Below are 20,915 nucleotides of genomic sequence, written 5' to 3'. Positions count from 1 at the left end.
CTCAGGCTCACCAGTGGACGTAACCGCAAATTATCATTACCATGCATATCCAACGAGAAAAAGACAAACGCTGGCACGATTTCTTGGCACATCTCGGACGTTTTTTCTCGAAATTTCGGACTTAACACTCTGAGGGGATACAGCAAATCACTCATGTTAAATTCATTGAAAACAGTTCCGCTTGGACAGTTGAAGTTCACAACACAACAATCGTACAGGAGATATTGCGACAAAAAACAACTGAACACAAAACAACAAAGTGAAGAGTGCATCAAAGATAACTCCAACACGATTGTAGACTTAAATGTCGATGTTGTTCCAACGAATTTAAAAAACTCGCAAATAGAAGAGGTCAATTTGTTATCCTGGCGAATTGAGTCATATCGTTGGCCATTCAGTTCGTAAGCCCCGCTTTAAGTTAGCGCATGCGCATTTGCACATTTACCTAAACATAATCGAAATGTTCTGGCTATGTTGCTGGTCGGACAAAAATATTTTCAGACATTTTATTCGTGGGAACATTTTGAGTGTAAAAGAAAGCGATGAAACAATTTCTACAACTTTTTACAGTCTACTTTGTATGAGTATGACTCGTGAATTTTACAAACAGTGAGTGATTAAGCTTCAAGCTATTGGCCAACTAAAATTTTGCCTTGAAAAATCAAATGAACGAAAAACAAAACTCGAAAGCTCTGTACGGCATAAAGACCCAACAGAATCCTCTGTTTCTACGGGAACACTTGTTTAAATTTGACTCAGCCCTCCGCAACATTAGAGAATTTTAAAAGCGAAAAAAAGAGACTTCAGGAATGTCATTAAAACGCATTTATTTCGTGCATCCGCGTGAGTCTAGCTATACATAGATATCAGTATTTACATTTTACTGCTGCGTTTTCTTTCAGACACTGCCGCATATAATTTGTGACGGCTGGCTGAGTGCCAGGGAGGTTGGGCAAGAAGCCAATTGGAAATTCTAGGAAAAGCGGTTAAATTATGAGTTTAAGGCGTTTTGTTGGATTTCGCGTAAAATATTTAAGTAGGAGCTTTAAGCCATGTTGAGACAAATCCAAACGCAGTTACCCAAGTCCGGGAGCCCCTTCTCCAAAACTGAAAATGTATTGTTTACTTGAACTTTCGATCAAACAAATTGATAATTTTTGTCACGTGGTTGGATTACACAGTCACCTGCTCTTTCACAGGAGGAGTCTTCGGATTCGAGAAGTACAAGTGTATGTGAAATGCTAACTGGATGAAATTGCTAAGAATGTTCAATGCTATTCTGGCGATGTACAAGACGTTCACTATGTAAAACCACAAGGAACATTTTGTATTATTTTGTTACTCGTATATTTCCAGATCAATAAACCTGTATAAGGCAATACGTGGTCGTATTTCAACAGCACGAACTCAAACTACGCTTGGCTTAATTCAACCGTCTCCTTAATTAAATATCATGTAGCAGTGGGGGGCTTTCCTGGAAGTCTTTTGTTTTCATCAGAAAACTATGCATTTTGGACAAGCTGATCAACCCACATAATCCGACAGGATTTTAGCTGACTCTAGGAGCGGCTTGAATAAAGCTACGCCGATATGGTCGTGGATGAATACTCGATCGGTTTACGGACCGTCCAACCATCTGTTGATTGAAGCTACAAAACTACGACTATCACGACATCGGCTTAAAAAGCTTACAACTACCCACTCACCTCTCCCCTCACACCTCATAGTCCCCATACCCCAACCCTTCCCCCTGCCAGGTTAATTAGATAAACCGCTTCACTAACAAACCCCACTCCCGATTTACGAAACGAATAAGCGACTAGTGATATTAAATTCCATTACCAACAGATTGATCGAAGCTGCAAAACTACGACTGTCCAGGCGTCGCCGTAAAAACCATACAACTACCCACCCCGCTCCTCCTCTCACAACTCAGTTTCTGCACTCCTATTCCTCCCCCGCCTGTTTGCTAAGAAAACAGAGAGCGTTTTCTTAGAAACCGCCCTTCTGCTTTACGAAGCGAATAAGCGACTGATGACATTAATTCTCTTCCCTGGTACAAGAGGAGTCAATACTGTCTGATAAACAGAGTAATAATGATGCAAGTAGTGCAGAGCGAGCGAACAAAGGTTGAAGTTGAAGATGAAGTGTACACAGTTGGGCAGAAACTTGGCGAGGGGGCTTTTGGGGTCGTGTACAAAGTTACAAACGACCGAACGTCCAAAGAGTACGCGTTAAAGTATGTCCTGTGCGTAAATCAATCGGGAATTCGCAATACCATTCGCAATGCTATTTGCGAAGTTGAAACGTTGAATCAAGTCACTCATGAGAATGTGATCCAAGTGATAGGAGCAGACTGGTTTTGTAGTTTTGATGACGATTTCGAAATGGTGATTTTAACTGAGTATTGCGCTGGCGGCAATTTAAACAAACGCCTGGCTCGACCGAGTAGTAACTTAGTAAACTTCAAATGGATGAGACAAAGTGCAGCAGCGCTTGCCTTCCTTCATTCACGTGGAGTGGTTCACCGAGATTTGAAACCTGAAAATGTGCTCTTGAGCTCGACTGAGGATGTCAAATTAGCCGACTTTGGTTTGGCTCGAGAGTACCTCGCACTCAAAATCAACACTCCACTAGACGAGGAATCATGGCTGGGAAACTATACTAAATACTACTTGAACTCAAAAGTTGGTACTCCATACTGGATGGCACCTGAAGTTTTCAAGGGCCGTTACACAGAAAAAGCCGATGTCTTTTCCCTTGGTACACTCTTCAGTGCGATACTGGAGCGGGATTTTACCACGATTGGAGGAGAAAAGTATTATGGTGCATTTGTGCGTCCCGCATGGTTTGGAGGGAAAGTTGGCCTAGGGTATGCTATGGTTGGATCACCAGGCATCAAAGCTGCATTTTCAAGTCGAGCGCAAGGGTCCAAACAAATGCAAAGTGCAACTCTAAAAGCTTTGCAGTACAACGAAGATGATCGACCAAGCGCTGACGAGGCTCACCAAACATTGGAGAATACTGCAGAAGAAATAAAATTCTGGATGAAGGAGACATCCAATTTTTTTAGCCCGATTTCGTAATTATGTCAATTTGTCTTCAGAGCCGAAGATCAGTTAAGTTCAAAGCAACTGAGATTTTAAGCAGATTTAGTACAGACCCAGACTTGAGGTAGGGCCTTGAAGGCCTCAATGCCTCCACGGAACCAATCCTTTTAAAGATTGCATGAAGAGTTATGAAGACACTCCTTTTAGTAAATGAAATTATGTTTGGAGGAGAGAAAAAAGCTGTTAATAATTAATAACATTTCCTATCATGAATTTACAATTGAAAGAGGTGGTTGTCAACATCGAAAATAGATGAAGAAAAAAACACAAAGAGCATTTCTCTTACAAAAAAAGTACCACGCGTGGGACTCTTTCTATAATTATTGTTTTCAACTGAAAACGAATGTTATAAGATTTGTGAGAGTGAGGGGGACATATTTAAATAAGGTATGTCGCTCTCTTATGTAAATAAGTTTCTCATAGTTCTTTCAAATATTTCAGTGAAACCCACGAATTAAATTTATCTGAATATAACTGCTCCATTTGACGAGCGCTCTTTAAATTCGAAATATGGATTGATATAGAGCGCTTTTTAAATTCGAAATATTGATTGATATAGATTTGAATCTATTCTTCATAAAAGCGTCCTTTTATTTCTTCTCCCATCAAATCGACTAATCGGTGAGTTATTGGGTTTGTAGACAATATTTGTGATATTTTGAATTCCTCCTGACCATTACTCACACATCCTTTATCAAAGATTTTTCGCTTGTATTAGGAAATACATACTAAATCATCGACTGAAAATTTAGCGCTTTTGGTTTTGGGTAAATTAGATCGCCGTACAGATTTTTATAAACAACACCCTCATTTTTCTTTCGGACTTGCTTGGACAGGTGTCATCTCTATACTTGAATGTCTTTTGTCATTGTGTTCATTAAGCAATTTGTTAATTTTAACATACTAAACTCTATGAAACATTCTCCACATTTGGATACCAATTGGATAGATTCCTAGCCTTTTTGTTTATTCAAGAATCTATTGAATAAATCAAAATTTGTTCAAATAGGGGAAGTAGAGGTGGTTGATTCTTGACGTAAAAACACTTAATTGATTAGTCATAACCAATTCAGCGGCATGTTAACCCTTTGAATCCTTGGTTTGTGCTATTTTTTCAATGACTTTTTGGCAATAAATAGTCTGAGCCACTCAATTTCTCCATAAATGGAAATGAAATAAAAATATCTGCAGTCTTAAGAAACTGTGGGCTCAGGCTAGTTGTCACTTGATGCAAGTGACAGTTGTTGCTTGTTTCGAGCGAGCGAGTGCACGAGCACGAATCTGGTAAAATCGTCGCTTTATAAGTATTTTTCAAGCCATTTTCCTCTGCAGAAGTCCCCATTCTGGCATCATTAAGCTGGAATGTGGGTAGGGGCAAGCCTCTTAAAGAAAACAGAGGTGACAGGTGGTTTCATGCTGACTGAGTCGCCAAACATGCTGTGTAGCAGACATAAAGGCACACGAGTGAAGTTGTCTCTCTAGCCGTTTTGTGGATGGATTCCGGGACCTACCAAGGCAATTTGGGCGAGTTTGGAGAAGTAAAATATTTAATGAATTCGAAATTCTGCTGGTGGCACTGGGTGGCTCGACACTTATTACCCAGAATTCTTTTCGGGCGTGAACGAGGGAACATAAGGTACGCAAGACTGGGTCTGATAAAATAGCTGAATTATAGCCCTTGGAAAGCATTGAGAGGAAAACTTCCAGTCAGATACCAAGGTCTGAACTTGAGGTTTGCTGTAAATGTAGACTTTTCATTTTTTAACAAATTATATAGATTAAAAATTGACGATAAATAAGTGTAATTTTTGGTGTTGTTATTTGGCCGAAAAATTGGCATTTTGGGCTTTGTTGCCAGAGGAACGGTGATATGCAGCGAAAATCAGGAGGTGAAGTCGGTTTACTGGGTGTGATGATGGCAATATACATCAGCTGGTGCGATTCCCAGATTATCATGACGTTGTAGCTTAGTTAAACAAGAGGCAATTCATAGAAGCAAGAACGGCGTTTTCTACGCAAATATGCATTGTTAGGATCCAAAGGGTAAACAGTAGTACACAGAGGGTAATAAAAAATTGCATGAATGTTTAAAATCGGTGTATATGCAGTCGACCAGTGATACTGTTGATATACTCGACCAATGATACCGTTGATATACGCGAGCAGCCGAAGCTTTTGGAATTGTTTAAAACCGATGGACGATTCTGTTCAGGAACGTAGTAACCCCCCGATATCGGAAGAAAGTTGGATGTCACACTTCGAATCGCTACACTCAAACGAACCCCTTAATTCACACCAAGAAGCGACTCACAGTGCGTTACATAGACTAGAAAATGCGACTCATTTCCGTCGTTATTTCACGTTAGCTAAGTTTTAGCATTTCAATCACGATGTTGATCACAAATATTAATGTCCTCTAAATTGAAAAGGTTCCTCCTGTTCGACGTTTCATGCGTATTGATCAATTTTCCCATTAGTATAAGTGGTTACTAGCACTATCAAATGACCCTGCAACTGGGCTTCACAGATAGTACATGTCTGGGGAGGGGGCAGTAGGGCAATCAGCCTTGGCAACTAGAGAACTAGAGGGCGCGCTTAAGTGTACACCTCAAAAAATAAAATCCTAAGCTTATTGTTGAAGCAATTTATTTGTTTTTCCGTAGCCTCTATCAAGATTTAAGGTCCCCTAAAAATTATCTCGACCGGCGACTGGTTGACTCAGTTGGCAGAGCACCGGACTACCGTGCGGGAGGTCGCGGGTTCAAACACCGGCCGGACCACCACTCAGAGTCTTTAAATAACTGAGGAGGAAGTGCTGCCTGTGCTCTGATATCTGCAAATGGTTAGACTTTCTAGCCTTCTCGGATAAGGACGATAAACCGTAGGACTCGTCTCACAACACTTCCATGATCATAACCCTGTGGGACGTTAAAGAAACCACACAATAATCGGAAAGAGTTGGGCATGGAGTTCCAGGTGTGCTGGTCTGGTCTTTGTGTGTGCAATAGTTGGAGGTTAGTTTGCAAGTAACTGCGAAAGTTCTGTTTCTTTCTACATAGGCAACGTTGACCAAGGAAACAATGGCTCTGATAACGAAAACGAGGGTGCAGAAAGACTTTTAAACTTAAATTGGTGCTTGTGCGGAAGATGCGAAGTGCGGAAGACCGCAAGAGAGTGCGTTTGTTGTGTTGAAGAACCGAAGTCAGAAAACAAGCTTGAAGGTACTTTGTCAACCAGTATCAGGATACGACGAGTTCTTGCTCTGTTTTCTATTTCGTTTATTTATTTCTTTTGTGTGTGTGTGTACTCTTTGCTGAATATGAAACCTTACATAATAGTTGCAACTGCGTCTGGTTTTTTCTTTCTTTTGCGAGTTTTACAACCGAGGAGATTATGTCGGTGGTCCACTTCAAAACAGTCATCAGTAAAGTGATCGGAACAAACATACAAGTGTTCTTCTTTTGGCAATACTTTTTGTCTCGCCCACTGCTTTGCCAAGTTTTTTCTTTTTACTGGTAAACGATGGAACGAAATACCTTTTTGCTGTCCCTTTGAGACCTATTTGAGCAATACGGTGCTGAACAAAAAGGCATAACTGCAAAAGAACGAGTCGAGTGTTCAAGCTTCCCGCTAAACTTCAGGTTAAACTCAATGACGTCACGCAAGCATCGCCACCCTGCTAAGTACATTCCAAAATAGCGGCGACCGTGCACGATTTTTGGGCTACTTTGAACAAGGATTTCATAAGGATAGAAAGCACTTCGGAAGCTGAAACTTCGGTAAAAAGCTAATGTTTACATTACCTTTCTATTGATGAAAGGAGAAAAGGTGCCATTTTGGAATGACCTTCTCCTTTAAGGAAATTAATTTCGTAAACACTAATTAGTTACATCTTGTGCTGGTGTACGTTTTGACTGTGTTCTGCTTTCCGACAAACTCCAGTTATAATTAGGTAGTTCTCGCGTACTTTAGAAGTCGGAACAAGCTTCGTCCATGGAATTAAATTCCTTCTTACTTAACTATAAAACTTGACGTCCAGTGTTGCTCTGGCTCAACGTCAAAAGAAAAGGTGGTGATTCTGCAATAGTTCTTTTCACGGTTGATTTTTCTCATTTGCATTACAATGTTATCCAACGTGGATGCGAGGCAATTTGGGGCTAAAACTACAAAATAGCCCGAAATTGCCTCACATACATGCTAGATTCCATTGTAATTCAAATGAGCAGAGTTAACCGTGAAAAAGGCTATTCTTGAAGTTTCGTTTTACTGGACTCGATAAGATATCTGTGAATGAAAAACAAAAAGAATGAATTTCCACGGCCACGCATGCTCACAATGCAAACTCACGAGAACAGAAAACACTGTTCAGAACGAATAAGAAATACATACGAAGAACAGAGAACAACCCGAATACAAGTAGAACACTACTGAGATAAAGCGAAAGTTATAATGTAGGGCCAAAAGGAAAAGCACCGTTTAGCTATAAACCAGAGCCCTCAGGTTTGCTGAAAAGTTGTTTATCAAGAAGTGGTGCAAGCTCTAGCGAGATAAATTCAGAAGTTTTTGACAATCACAACGGGTAATAAAATCTATCGGGACTTCCATCATTACCTTCTAAGGTATGCGTATATTTCAGGCTTTGAGCTGAAAGAGCTGATTACGCGAAGAATAAGTTTCTGTATTTCCGACAGATACGAAATCAAAATACAAGAATAATCGAAACATATATTAGTATAAGCGCTAGTAATTAGAATTCCAGTAACACTTATGTGTAAGCAACAGTATAGTATCTGCAGTATGTAATTACAATGTGCTATGACAGACATTCTAACGTCAGTTTGTAATATATGTTGACTTGGTCAGACTCAGGCTCACCAGTGGACGTAACTGAAAAATTTATCATAATTTTCTTAGTGAGCCGCCGTACAAGGGTGCGGGATTTCTATTACCATGCATATCCAATTACAAGCGCTGGCACTCTAGGTTTTTTAAGTGCATGAAAAGCCTGTTCCTTTAATTGTGAAAATGTTCAGAAACGGAAATTATTTGTCCGACGATTGGATAAACTTCGGACTAATCATGACAATCGCCAGGAGATATTGCGACCAAAAACAACTGGACACAAAACAACAAAGTGAAGACTGCATCAAAGAAAACTCCTACACGATTGTAGTAATTATAAACAATGTTGCTTCAACGAATTTAAAAAACTCGCAGTTTGAAGAGGTCACTTGTTTTCCTGGCGAATGGAGTCATATCAGTGGGCATTCAGTTTCGTAAGCCCGGCTGACAGTTACCGCATGCGCATTTGCACATTTACCTAAACATAATCGAAATGTTCTGGCCATGTTGCTGGTCGGACGAAAATATTTTCAGACATTTTTATTCATCGAAACCCTTTTTTGTGTAAAAGAAAGCGAAGAAACAATTTCTCAAACTTTTATAGTCCACTTTGTATGAACACAGTGAACTGGGTCCGCACAATTTTGCGCAAGTGAGAAGCTTTGATTGGCCAACTACAGTTTCTCATCGAGAAAGCAAATGAATCAAAAACAAAATTCGAAATCTCTGTATGCCATGTGGACCTAACTAAATTCTTTGTTTCTATGAGAACACTTGCTTAAATTTGAGCCATGAAGTCGTCACCCAACATTACAGAATTTAAAAAAAAACACTCAATATTCCAGACGCGACGAGACCTTTTACTAGTTATACCGGAGACTTCAGGAAAATCATTAAAACGCATTAAAATCGTACATCCACGTCCACCTATATATGGGTGTTTTTAACGATTTCTTGGCTTTTAATGGCAATCGCTTCGGGCAAGACTGGAAGCACAAAACACTGTTTTTCCAGCAACAAGAAAACACTGTCTTTGAGGCGAAAAGCAAAAAAAACTCAAAACCTGTCTACGTCATTCCACGCGCCATCTTGCGCGCGGAACGCGCGACTTAAATTAACTAATGTCCAGTCCTCGCGCGGCGCAAGGCTAAGAGCGCGCGCGGCTAACATGTAAAAATACAACAATAAAGAGTAGAAATATAGAAATGTCAATGTCAGCAAAAACAAGAACGAATTGTCCAAAACAATGGGTAATATTTACATTTTACTGTTTGTCATTACTGCATACAATTTGCGACAGCTGACTAAGCACCAGGGAGGCTGGGCAAGTAGGCAATTGGAAATTGTAGGAAAAGCGGTTGAAATATGCTAATAAGGTACATTGGCGCTTTTCTAAGAAATCCTTTCTCACCGTAGAATAAGCGCGCAACTAATACCACAATTTTTTTTTTATATTTTCGTCGAAAACATCCACGTCCAAAGAGCGCAAGTCACTGACACAATGCAGCAAGCTTTTGTGAGACGTCCAACAAAATGAATGGTTTCAAGTCGTCTACGAAGTGAAAGAGGTATCTTCTTCAAGAGTTTATGCTTTAAAAGATATACTATGCGAGGATGCTTCAGAAATTGTCAATACCATTCGGGAGGCTATGACACTCAACGAACTCTCTCACGAGAATGTGATCGCCGTCGAAGGAGCAGACCAGTTCTTGGATGCCCAAGGGCTTCACATGTTGATTTTGACTGACCACTGCGCTGTTAAACGAGCGCCTTACCCGACCAAGCAGTGAAGAGCTTAATTTCCAATGGATGCTACAAACGTCGGATGCCCTTGCTTATCTTCACTCGTGTGGAGTGGTTCACCACGATTTAAAGCCTGATAACATGCCCTTGACAGCAGAGAAGGATGTAAAGCTAACTGACTTTTGTTTGGCACGAGAGTACATTGCTCGAAACCGACTCCCAACTAGACAATCACTCATGGCTGAGCAGTTAGGCAAAGTACTACATGAACACTGAGGTTGGCTCGCCATACTGGGTGGCTCCTAAGGTGTTTGATGGTCATTACACCCAAAAGGCCGACGTATAGGCCTTATCATGGTTTTCGACGCCATTTTGACGGGTAGGCAAACAGGCTTGAAATAAGAGTGTTTGTATGGAAATCCAATGTCAAATAATTTTCATAAAACATCACTTCTGAAAAATTCATGAATTGGAAACTTTTGGCACTAGGAAAAGGATTTTAAGAACAAAATTGGAGGGATGTAGCTGTGACAGAAAGCGTCCAGTCGTGTTTTGAACTTTCCATACATTTGTCTGTATAGCGAACCAGCCGTGAGCTGCTACTAAAAATAGTTCGCGGGAAAAAATACAGGGAAATACAAAGCCTGTGATACTGGCGTTATGCATCGCGAGACCGTGGATTTTGGTAGCCCGAATGTATCGCCAATTACCTCTAGGAAACTTCCAAGTGCGAAGAAACGTAAGGCTACAAGAACTTGAACGAGTGGGGAAAGTGCGTGATTTCGAGCGGTGTTTCTCGCTAGATCATCGGACAACAAATCGGCAAGGTAATTTATGGAGTCTCTACCAAAACGGAATCTTGACTTGATGTCTTTCTCGCTTAAGTATTCATCTAGATGTGCACTAAAAAGCCTTAAACACCGCGGTCTGGTTCGTCTTGCATCAGCAAGACAACCAAACAACATGTCGGCTATCTTGTTTTTGCAGATTTATCCCTGGAATAGCGATTTATCACGCCACCTCGCGAGGTGTAATAAATTTATCCCAGATTTATTCCCTGAAAAGTGCTATTCCCTCTCCCAGGAACAGAATTTATTCCGGGGATAAAGTTATTCCTGGAATAAGGCACACTTATCCTTGGAATAGAGTTATCACACCTTTCAGGAACCGGCCCCTGGTTAACAGAAGCTCTCGGCAGACCTTACGTCGATAGATTTAAATTACACATAGCTTCGTTGGGTTCGGTGCAGTTTAATCAGATAAGGTACCACAGTTTTCACTTGGCGTTTAGTTGGATAAATCCAAACGCAGTTACCCAAGTCCGGGAGCCCCTTCCCCAAAACTGAAAAATATATTGTTCAAACAAATTGATATTTTTTCTCACGTGGGTAGATTATACAGTCACCTACTCTTTCACAGGAGGGGTCTTCGGATTCGAGAAGTGACAAGTGTATCCCATGTAAAGTTTAAAATTGAAATGCTAACTGGGTGAAATTACTAACAATGTTCAATGCTTTCCTGGCGATGTAAAAGACGTTGACGATGCAAAACTAAAAAGAACATTTGGTATTATTTTATAACTTGCATGTTTCCAGATCAATAAACTTGTATAAGGCATAGGTGGTCGTATTTCAACAGCACTAACTCAAAAAACGCTTGACTTAATTCAACCGTCTCCTTAATCAAATATCTTGTAGCGGTGGGGGGCTTTCCTGGAAGGTCCTGGGAGCCTTTTGTTTTCATCAGAAAACTATGCATTTTGGACAAGCTGATCAACCCACATAGTCCGAAAGGATTTTAGCTAGTTCTATGACCGGCTTGAAAAAAGCTGCACCGATATGCTCATGGATGATTACTCGATCAGTTTACGGACTGTACGACCAATCTGTTGATTGAAGCTACAAAGCTACGACTATCACAACCTCGGATTAAAAAGCTTACAACTACCCACTCACCTCTCCCCTCACACCTCATAGTACCCACACGTCCATCTTTCCCCCGCCAGATAAAACGAGAGCTTTTTATTCACTAACAAACCGCTCTCCCGATTGGCGAAACGAATAACCGATTGGTAATATTAAATTCCCTAACCAACAGATTGATCGAAGCTGCAAAACTACGACTGTCCAGGCCTCGCCGGAAAAACCATACAACTACCCACCCTGCCCCTCCCCGCACAAATCACAATCTCCCCCACCCCTATTCCTCCCCCGCCAGTTTTCTTAGAAAACAGAGAGCGTTTTCTTAGAAACCACAATTCCGCTTTACGAAGCCAATAAGCGACTGATGACATTTATTCTCTTCCCTGGTACAAGAAGAGTCAATACTGTCTGATAAACAGAGTAATAATGATGCAAGTAGTGCAGAGCGAGCTGACAAAGGTTGAAGTTGAAGATGAAGTGTACACAGTTGGGCAGAAACTTGGCGAGGGGGCTTTCGGTGTCGTGTACAAAGTTACAAACGACAGGACGTCCATAGAGTTCGCGTTAAAATATGTCCTGTGCGTAAATCAATCGCGAATTTGCAATGCTATTCGCGAAGTTCAAACATTGAATCAAGTCACTCATGAGAATTTGATCGAAGTGATAGGAGCAGATCAATACCGTAGTTCTGAAGGTCTCAACATGCTGATTTTGACCGAGTATTGCGCTGGTGGCAATTTAAACATACGCCTGGCTCGACCGAGTAGTAACTTAGTAAACTTCAAATGGATGAAACAATGTGCAGCAGCGCTTGCCTTCCTTCACTCACAAGAAGTGGTTCACCGACATTTGAAAGCTGAAAATGTGCTCTTGACCTCCGCTGAGGATGTTAAATTAGCCGACTTTGGCTTGGCTCGAGAGTACCTCGCACTCAAAATCAACACTCCACTAGGCGAGGATCCATGGCCGGGCAGCTATACAAAATACTACATGAACTCAAAAATTGGTACTCCATACTGGATGGCACCTGAAGTTTTCAAGGGCCGTTACACAGAAAAAGCCGATGTCTTTTCCCTTGGTGCGCTCTTTTTTGCGATCCTGGAGCGGGATTTTGTCACGATTGGCGAAGAAAAGTATTATGGTGCGTTTGCTCCTTCACATTTTGGAGGGAAAGATGCCCTTGGGTTTGCAATGGTAGTATTACCAAGCATCAAAACTAAATTTTCAAGTCGAGCGCAAGGGTCCAAACAAATGCAAAGTGCAACTCTAAAAGCTTTGCACTGCAACGAAGATGATCGACCAAGCGCTGAAGAGGTTTACCAAACATTAGAGAATACAGCAGAAGAAATACAATTCTGGAGGAAGGAGACATCCAATGTTTTAATCCCGATTTCGTAATTATGTCAATTTGTCTCTAGAGGCGAAGATCAGTTAAGTTCAAAGCAACTGAGACTTTAAGCAGATTTAGTCCAGACCCAGACTTGAGGTAGGGCCTTGAAGGCCTCAATGCCTCCACGGCACCAAATACATAATTCTCTATTTTCTCGGTAATTTTTTTTCGTTGTTTGTTTAAGATCTCTTTAAAGATTGCATGAAGACACCCCTTTTAGTAAACGAAATTATGTTTGGGGGAGAGAAAAAAGCTGTTAATTATTAATAACATTTCCTTTCGTAAATTTACATTTGAAGGGAGATGGTTGTCAACATCGGAAATGGATGAAGAAAAAAACACAAAGAGCATTTCTCCTTTAAAACAGTACCACCCGTGGGACTCTTTCTAATAAGATTTGTGAGAGTGAGAGTGGCATGTTCAAATAAGGTATGTCGCTCTCTTATATAAATCAGTTTTTCATAATCCTTTAAAATGATTCAGTGAAACCCACGAATTTAATTTATCTGGATAAAACCTCTCCATTTGACGAGCACTCAGTTTTTCTTCAAATCTTTAAGAATAACTTTTTCAATTCGGTTTGATCTGTCTTTTGAATCTCCCTCCAAAGCTTCTTTTAATTTCTCCTCCCATCAAATCGACTAATCGGTAAGTTATTGGGTTTGTAGACAATATTTGCGATATTTTGAATTCCTCCTCTGACCATTACTCTGACATCCTTTATCAAAGACTTTTTGCTTGTATTTGCAAGTGCGTACTTAATCACCGACTGAAAATTTAGGCGCTTTTGGTTTTGAGTAGATTAAATCAACGTATAAATTTTTATAAACAACACTCATTTTTCTTTTGACTTGCTTGGACAGGTGTCATCTTTATACTTGAATGTCTTGTGCATGTTATTGTGTTCATTAATGCAATTTGTTAATTTGGTCATACTAAACTGTATTATTGTTTTCTGTGAAACATTGGCCACATTTGGATACCACTTAGGTAGATTCCTAGCCTTTTTGTTTATTCAAGGATCTATTAAATCAATCAAAATTTGTTCAAAAAGTCGAAGTAGAGGTGGTTGATTCTTGACGTAGAACCACTTAAAGGTTAGTCGTGTATTGAGCAAATAACCAATTCAAGCGGCATGTTAACAGTAGTACACAGAGAGTAATAAAACATTGCATGAATGTTCGACCAGTGATAATGTTGATATCTGAGCTGCCCTACATTGTTAGGCGGTCGAATCCAATCCCGGGCTCAAGAGTAACCCGTGGTCTCCTTGTTGAGGATTTCGGGACTTACTGTAATCTATTTTAACTACCAGAATTCAAGTCAGTATCGAGTGGAAATTTGAGCAGTTCTTTATGTACGCAGCAACACTACTTTCGTTATTTCACTTAAACGTTCTTTGCATATGTTCATCTCCTGAAAGACTCCTGTGTTAAAATATCGCGCTTAAAGAAAGCATATCTTTTATTTTACAACAAACTAAGTTGTGCTACTTTCATTTTAAGCTAAGCTTCTCGTTGTTTTCTACTGGAAGGCTTTCCCACCTGATTGCGATTTGAAAGGGAAATGTAATTTTTGTCAATCCGTATTAACATAAATTAATAATTTGCCGGCACGGAACAGAAATCTGGGTGCAACTGTAGCGCTCAAGTGTTACAGCATTATTTTTCAATAAGAGAGATGCTTAAAGAACATGATATTCATTGTCACCGGAGTCTATGGCTTGGTTCCTCAATGCGCCCATGCCTCAGGGCCTTGCCGTGTGTGTTACTTCTTATCAAGTATCACGTACCCATACAGTATGTAGTACGTGAGGAAATTAATTGTAAACATTAGTTAGTTATATCTTGATTATTTCTGGAGATATAATAAACTTGTGCTAGTGTAGGTTTTGACTGTGTTCTGCTTTCCGACGGGCTCCAGCTATAATAAGCTAGTTCTTGCGTACCTTAGAAGTCGTAACGAGCTTTCTCCATGGAATAAAATTCCTCCGTACTATAAAACTTGACGTCCAGCGTTGCTCCGGTTCAAAGTCGGGAGAAAGTGTGGTGAATCTGGAATTCTTGAAGTTACGTTTCACTGGACTCGCCAAGAGATCTGTGAATGAAAAACAAAAAGAATGAATTTCCACGGCCACGCATGCTTACAATGCGAAAATACGAGAAGAGAAAACACTGTTCAGAACGCATAGGAAATACATGCGCAGAATAGAGTACAACCCCAATATAAACACTACTGAGATAAAGTCAAAGTTATAATGTAGGGCCAAAAGAATATAACGGAAAAGCACCCTTTAGCTATAAACCAGAGCCCTCAAGTTTGCTGAAAAATTGTTTATCAAGAAGTGGTGCAAGCTTTAGCGAGATAAATTCAGACATTTTGACTATCACATCGGGTAGTAAAATCTATCAGGATTTCGAGCATTACCTTCTGAGGAATACGTTTAGTTCCAGGCTTTGAGCTGAAAGAGCTGATTACGCGAAGAAAAAGTTTCTGTATTTCCGTCAGATACAAAATAAAAATACAAGAACAATCGAAACATATATAGCTATAGTAAAAGCGCTAGTAATCAGAATTCCAATAAGTCTTATGTATAAGCAACAGTATAGTATCTGCAGTATGTAATTACAATGTGCTATGACAGAAATTCTAAAGTCAATTTGTAATGTTGACTTGGTCAGACTCAGACTCACCGGTGGACCCAAAATTTATCATAATCTTCTTAGTGAGCCGCCCCACAAGGGTGCGAGACTGCCATTATCATGCTTATCCAACGAAGCAAACAACAAACGCTGGCACTGCCCGTTCCTTCCATTAGGAAAACGTTCAGTAACAAAAAATATTCGTCCGAAAATTGGATACACTTTGGACTAAAAACTTTCGGACGATTTCCTGGCACATCTCGGACGTTTTTTCTCGAAATTTCGGACTTAACACTCTGAGGGGATACAACAAATCACTCATGTTAAATTCATTGAAAACAGTTTCGCTTGGACAGTTGAAGTTCACAACACAACAATCGTACAGGAGATATGGCGACCAAAAACAACTGAACACAAAACAACAAAGTGAAGAGTGCATCAAAGATAACTCCTACACGATTGTAGGTTTTACAGCCGATGTTGTTCCAACGAATTTCAAAAACTCGCAGATTGAATTGGTCAATTTGTAATCATGGCGAATGGAGTCATACGGTTGGCCATTCAGTTCGCCGCTTACAGTTAGCGCATGCGCATTTGCACATTTACCTAAACATAATCGAAATTTTCTGGCTATGTTGCTGGTCGGAGGAAAATATTTTCGGACATTTTATTCGTCGGAACATTTCAGTGTAAAAGAAAGTGATGAAACAATTTCTTGAACTTTTTACATTCTACTTTGTATGAGTATGACTCGTGAATTTTACAAACAGTAAGTGATTAAGCTACTATCGGCCAGCTAAAATTTTTCCTCGAGAAATCAAATGAACGAAAAACAAAATTCGAAATCTCTGTACGGCATGAGGACCCAACTGAATTCTCTGTTTCTACGACAACACTTGTTAAAATTTGACACAGTCCTCGCGCAACATTAGAGAATATTAAAAATAGGCAGTCTCAGACTGCATGTGTCTACTGCAGTACTGGTATAGAAATGTGATATAAAAGAATTGAAGAAAAGGGAAATAAGACTGAAATGAAAACGAAGAGGGAAGAGTGGAAATAGGATAGAGATAAAAAAAATTGTTGTAAAAATGTTGCACAGAATACTGGTGAGATTGAGATTAAGCTGGTATCGTTTACCACAAACATTTTGTAAGAAGAGAACTGTAACTTTATTCTAACATAAACAATACATTATATAATCTTACAACGTGAACCACAACTTTGTACTGAAAGCAATGCAGCAAAGTTCTAAACATAAAGTACTGAAAGCAAAGTTCTAATCTGAAACCTAGGCATAAAATGTAACAGAAACTATTAATTAATCTATACTGAACTTATGAATGGCAAGTATCATTCTTTAACCCTTTGATTCCTGTCCTGTTTCCAAAGTTTTCGCATAAATTAACTTTTTCCTAGAGCGGTTTAAAATGCGCAGTAGATAAATAAATATCGTTGGCTTCCAAAATTAACTGCATATTAAACTGGAATGATTAAACAAATGTTTTCTGACGTAAAATAATATCGTTTCCTATTAATCATTTGCCGAAAAACACACTTGAACGCAAAAATTGCTAAAATTCACAGCATGTTGATGAAGACCTTTGGCATATCAAATTTCAACCCGCTTATGCAAATTGTCCTTGATTACGCATCTGTCGCTTCTCAAACGCATATATGAATTGACAAAGACACAAAAATCAACAAAAAGCTTTTCCAACAAAATATTTTATTGAAATAAACGATGCATTTGCTATTAGAGGCAAAAAACTTTCAGTTTTTTTTTTGCGTGCGTGCAAACACGCATGTAAAATTTAAAGACACTCCGTGTTTGTTCAAAGCGATCACCCGCAGTAAATTCGGGCACGTTTGCGATGAAAATTACAGAAGTTACAGAATTCTGGTTCAAATCATCACTTAAACTATTTGTAAAAAGCAAATCAACATCGGAAAACATCATTTACCGTATTGTCGCCATTGTCCTGATCCCAGGGGGGTTACTTCCTTATAAGAGGCTAATGGGGATGTGCCGCTGGATGGGGTCGCATTTTCACGACTGGATTGACTAGAATGGGGTCGCATTTTCTATAGAGTTACTAGAATGGGGTCGCACATTTTCGGATTTTTGGGGTGAGAAAATTCTATTAAGTAGGGATTCAAAATGGTCTCGGTTAAAAAGTTCAGAAAGTTGTTGTTTATTAAATGTAACAATCACCTCGCATTACATTCCGTTCTTGAAAGTAGAGGCATAAATAGAAAGTGACTTAGTTGGGATCGAGAAAATTACATTTTCCTAAAAAGTGACTAAGATGGCCACAAAATAGACTATAATGGGGCAGGGGCTCTGAGAGGCCAGCGGCACATACCCAGCAAAACTTAACCCAAGTACCGGGGTGCCCTGATCCGCAAATACAATCGCTTCGATCCCGGTCAGTCGAGGAGTAGCGTCGGCTTTCGATAGGATTCCATTTGGGATTCCTGTGGCATTTACACTCTTACACTCTTTCACTCAACCCGATGACATAGTGTCTACGCTTCTCTAGAAGCCGTAGACACAAAACCGAAAAAGAGTTCTCAATATTCCAGACGAAGAGGACCTCTTACCGGAGACTTCAGGAATTTCATTGAAACGCATTTAATTCGTGCATCCATGTTTACCTATACATAGATATCTGTATTTACTTTTACTGCTGGGTTTTCTTTCATTCACTGCCGCATATAATTTGTGACGGCTGGCTGAGTGCTAGGGAGGTCAATCGGGAATTCTGGGAAAAGCCGTTAAATATGCTAATGAGGCACATTGGCGCTTTTCTAAGAAATCCTTTCTCGCCGTAGAATAAGCGCGCAACTAATACAACGAATAATTTTTTATTCTCGCCGAAAGCATTCATTTCCAAAGAGCTCAAGTCACTGACGCAATGCAGCAAGCTTTTGTGAGACGTCCAACAAATGCAAGGCTTCAAGTTGGATCAAAAAGGCTGAGAATCCAGCGAACACTTGGAAATGGCGCTTTTGGCATCGTCTACAAAGTAAAAGACGTATCTTCTTCCAGAGTTTATGCTTTAAAAGATGTATTATGCGAGGATGCTTCAGAAATTATCAATGCCATTCAGGAGGCTATGACACTCAACGAACTCTCTCACGAGAATGTGATAGCCGTCAAAGGAGCGGACAAGCTCTCTGATGCCCAAGGCCTTCACATGTTGATTTTGACTGAGTACTGTGCTGGCGGGAACTTGAACGAGCGCCTTACTCGACCAAGCAGTGAAGAGCTGAATTTGCAATGGATGCTCCAAACGTCGGATGCCCTCGCTTATCTTCACTCGTGTGGAGTGGTTCACCGCGATTTAAAACCTGATAACGTGCTCTTGACAGCAGAGGACGTTGCAAAGTTAGCTGACTTTGGGTTGGCTTGAGAGTTTATCGCGCTAAAAACCGACGCTCGACTAGACGATTACTCATGGCTGAGCAGTTATGCAGAGTACTACATGAACACTGCGGTTGGCTTGCCAAACTGGATCGCTCCTGAAGTGTTCGATGGTCATTACACCGAAAAGGCTGACGTATTTTCGCTTGGTGTTCTATTTTTCGCTATCCTCGCGCGAGATTTTGTCGACATTAACGGGAAAAAGTTTTATGGCGCCTTCAAGCGTGTTCGTGGTTTAGGCAAGGTTGGCCTTGGGTATGCAATGGCGATGCATAATCCAAACATAAGCATTAAATTTTCAAGTCGAGCACAAGGTTCCAACGATCAGCAAAGAATCACTCTCGACGCCTTGCAGTACGAAGGAAATGACCGAATAAGTGCCGCCGATGTTCACAAAGAGCTATTGGAGGAGAAACAAGTGTCGTTGTTGGTAGAAGCTCTAAGACCTTATTGTATCATTATATAACACTAAGAAGTTTTCGTGACGAGGGTCGATAGGTTTAAATTACACATAGCTTCGTTGGGTTCGGTGCAAATTAATTAGATAAGGCACTACAGTTCTTGCAAGGCGTTCAGTTGCATTTCCCGTTAAATATTTTTGAAGTAGGAGCTTTGAGCCACGTTGAGGCAAATCCAAAAGCAAAAATTAAACCCATATCAGGCAGCCCCTTCCCCATGAGAAGTGAACATCCAATGTAGAGCTAGCCGGGTATGCTGGAGGGTAACCTCTTTTCACTGAAGGTTAGAGTAACTAAGACTGTTCTATACTTTTCTGGCATTGTACAAGACGTTATCTATAAACTGTATATTCCAAAGAACGATGTTAAACTAAAAAGAACGTTTTTTATTATTTTATAACCCGCATATTTCTAGATCAAGAAAGTTTTACAAGACAATAGCTGGTCGTATTTCCAACAACACTGACTCAACCTGAGCTTGACCTAATTCAACCGTCTCCAAGATAATTAAATTTCTTATAGCAATGGGAGACTTGAAAAATTGTGGAATTCCTGGAAACCTTCTATTTTCATCAGGAACCCATGCATTTTGACATGCTGATCAACCCACACAATCCGACAAGATTTTAGTTAGCTCTAAGAGCGGCTCCAAAAAGCTGTATTGATATTCTTGAGGGAGAATAGTCGATTGAGCGACTGTCTGAGCAGTCACGACGCCCCCTTTAAATGTTTACAATTACCCACTCGCCTGTCCCCTTAGACATCATAGTCCCTCCACCCCTACCCCGCCAGTTTAATCAGAAAAACCGAGAGCCTTTTCTCAGAAACCGGCCTCCCGGGTTGGTGATATTAAATTCCCTGATACAGGAATAGTCAATCAGTACTGTCTGATAAGCAGTGTAAAAAATAAGCCAAGTCTTCACGAGTGAGCGAACAGAGTTTAAAGATGGAGATGATGTGCGCACAGTTCGGCAGAAACTTTCGGTGTTGTTTACAAAGACCTGAGGACGTTCGCCAACTACGCGTTGAAAGATGTCATGTGCGTTAATACAGCGGAAATTCGTAACTTTTCGTGAAGTCGAAGCGTTGAATTAAATAAATCACGAGAATGTGATTGTGGCGATAGGAACAGATCAGTTTCAAAGTTATGAAGGCGTCCACATGCTGTTTTTGAGTATTGCACTAGTAACAAATCAAACAAGCGGAATGCATTTTCAACCGACCGTTCATACCTGCGAAACTGCAAGATAAACGATAGAGAATTCGTGTAATTAAGAGACTCACTGAAGCCTTCAAACTCCTCCCCCTCCGCTCCCTCACACCAACCTATTTTTCCCCTTCAGCTCCTCCACGTTTAGAGCACGTGATCATTTTCTAACGA

At 40.3% G+C, this 20,915-nt stretch overlaps 3 protein-coding genes and 2 pseudogenes across 3 annotated transcripts in view; 4 read left to right on the top strand and 1 right to left on the bottom strand.

Moving 5' to 3' along the window:
- LOC146460746 (uncharacterized) overlaps positions 1 to 20,915 on the bottom strand; it is a 110,633-nt gene that overhangs the window by 40,735 nt on the left and 48,983 nt on the right. The window contains exon 5 of the mRNA XM_085087537.1: positions 14,956 to 15,104. The gene's annotated coding sequence lies outside the window, so the exon portion shown is untranslated. The remainder of the gene's footprint in view (positions 1 to 14,955; positions 15,105 to 20,915) is intronic.
- LOC146460758 (serine/threonine-protein kinase pdik1l-A-like) lies at positions 2,083 to 3,173 on the top strand. Its single transcript, XM_085087561.1, has one exon. The coding sequence runs from the start codon at positions 2,097 to 2,099 to the stop codon at positions 3,084 to 3,086; it is 990 nt and encodes a 329-aa protein (XP_084943687.1). The 5' UTR covers positions 2,083 to 2,096; the 3' UTR covers positions 3,087 to 3,173.
- Positions 5,645 to 10,041, top strand: LOC146460757 (serine/threonine-protein kinase pdik1l-A-like; annotated as a pseudogene).
- LOC146460756 (serine/threonine-protein kinase pdik1l-like) lies at positions 11,995 to 13,091 on the top strand. The gene has a single exon (XM_085087565.1). The coding sequence runs from the start codon at positions 12,044 to 12,046 to the stop codon at positions 13,013 to 13,015; it is 972 nt and encodes a 323-aa protein (XP_084943691.1). The 5' UTR covers positions 11,995 to 12,043; the 3' UTR covers positions 13,016 to 13,091.
- On the top strand, positions 18,403 to 20,646 carry LOC146460755 (serine/threonine-protein kinase PDIK1L-like; annotated as a pseudogene).

Source organism: Pavona decussata, unplaced genomic scaffold, assembly GCF_977016875.1.
Source record: "Pavona decussata unplaced genomic scaffold, jaPavDecu1.1 SCAFFOLD_207, whole genome shotgun sequence".
In the NCBI taxonomy this organism is placed as follows: Eukaryota; Metazoa; Cnidaria; class Anthozoa; order Scleractinia; family Agariciidae; genus Pavona; species Pavona decussata.
The sequence above is the reverse complement of the archived record's forward strand: the minus strand, read 5'-3'. Positions and strand labels throughout refer to the sequence as shown.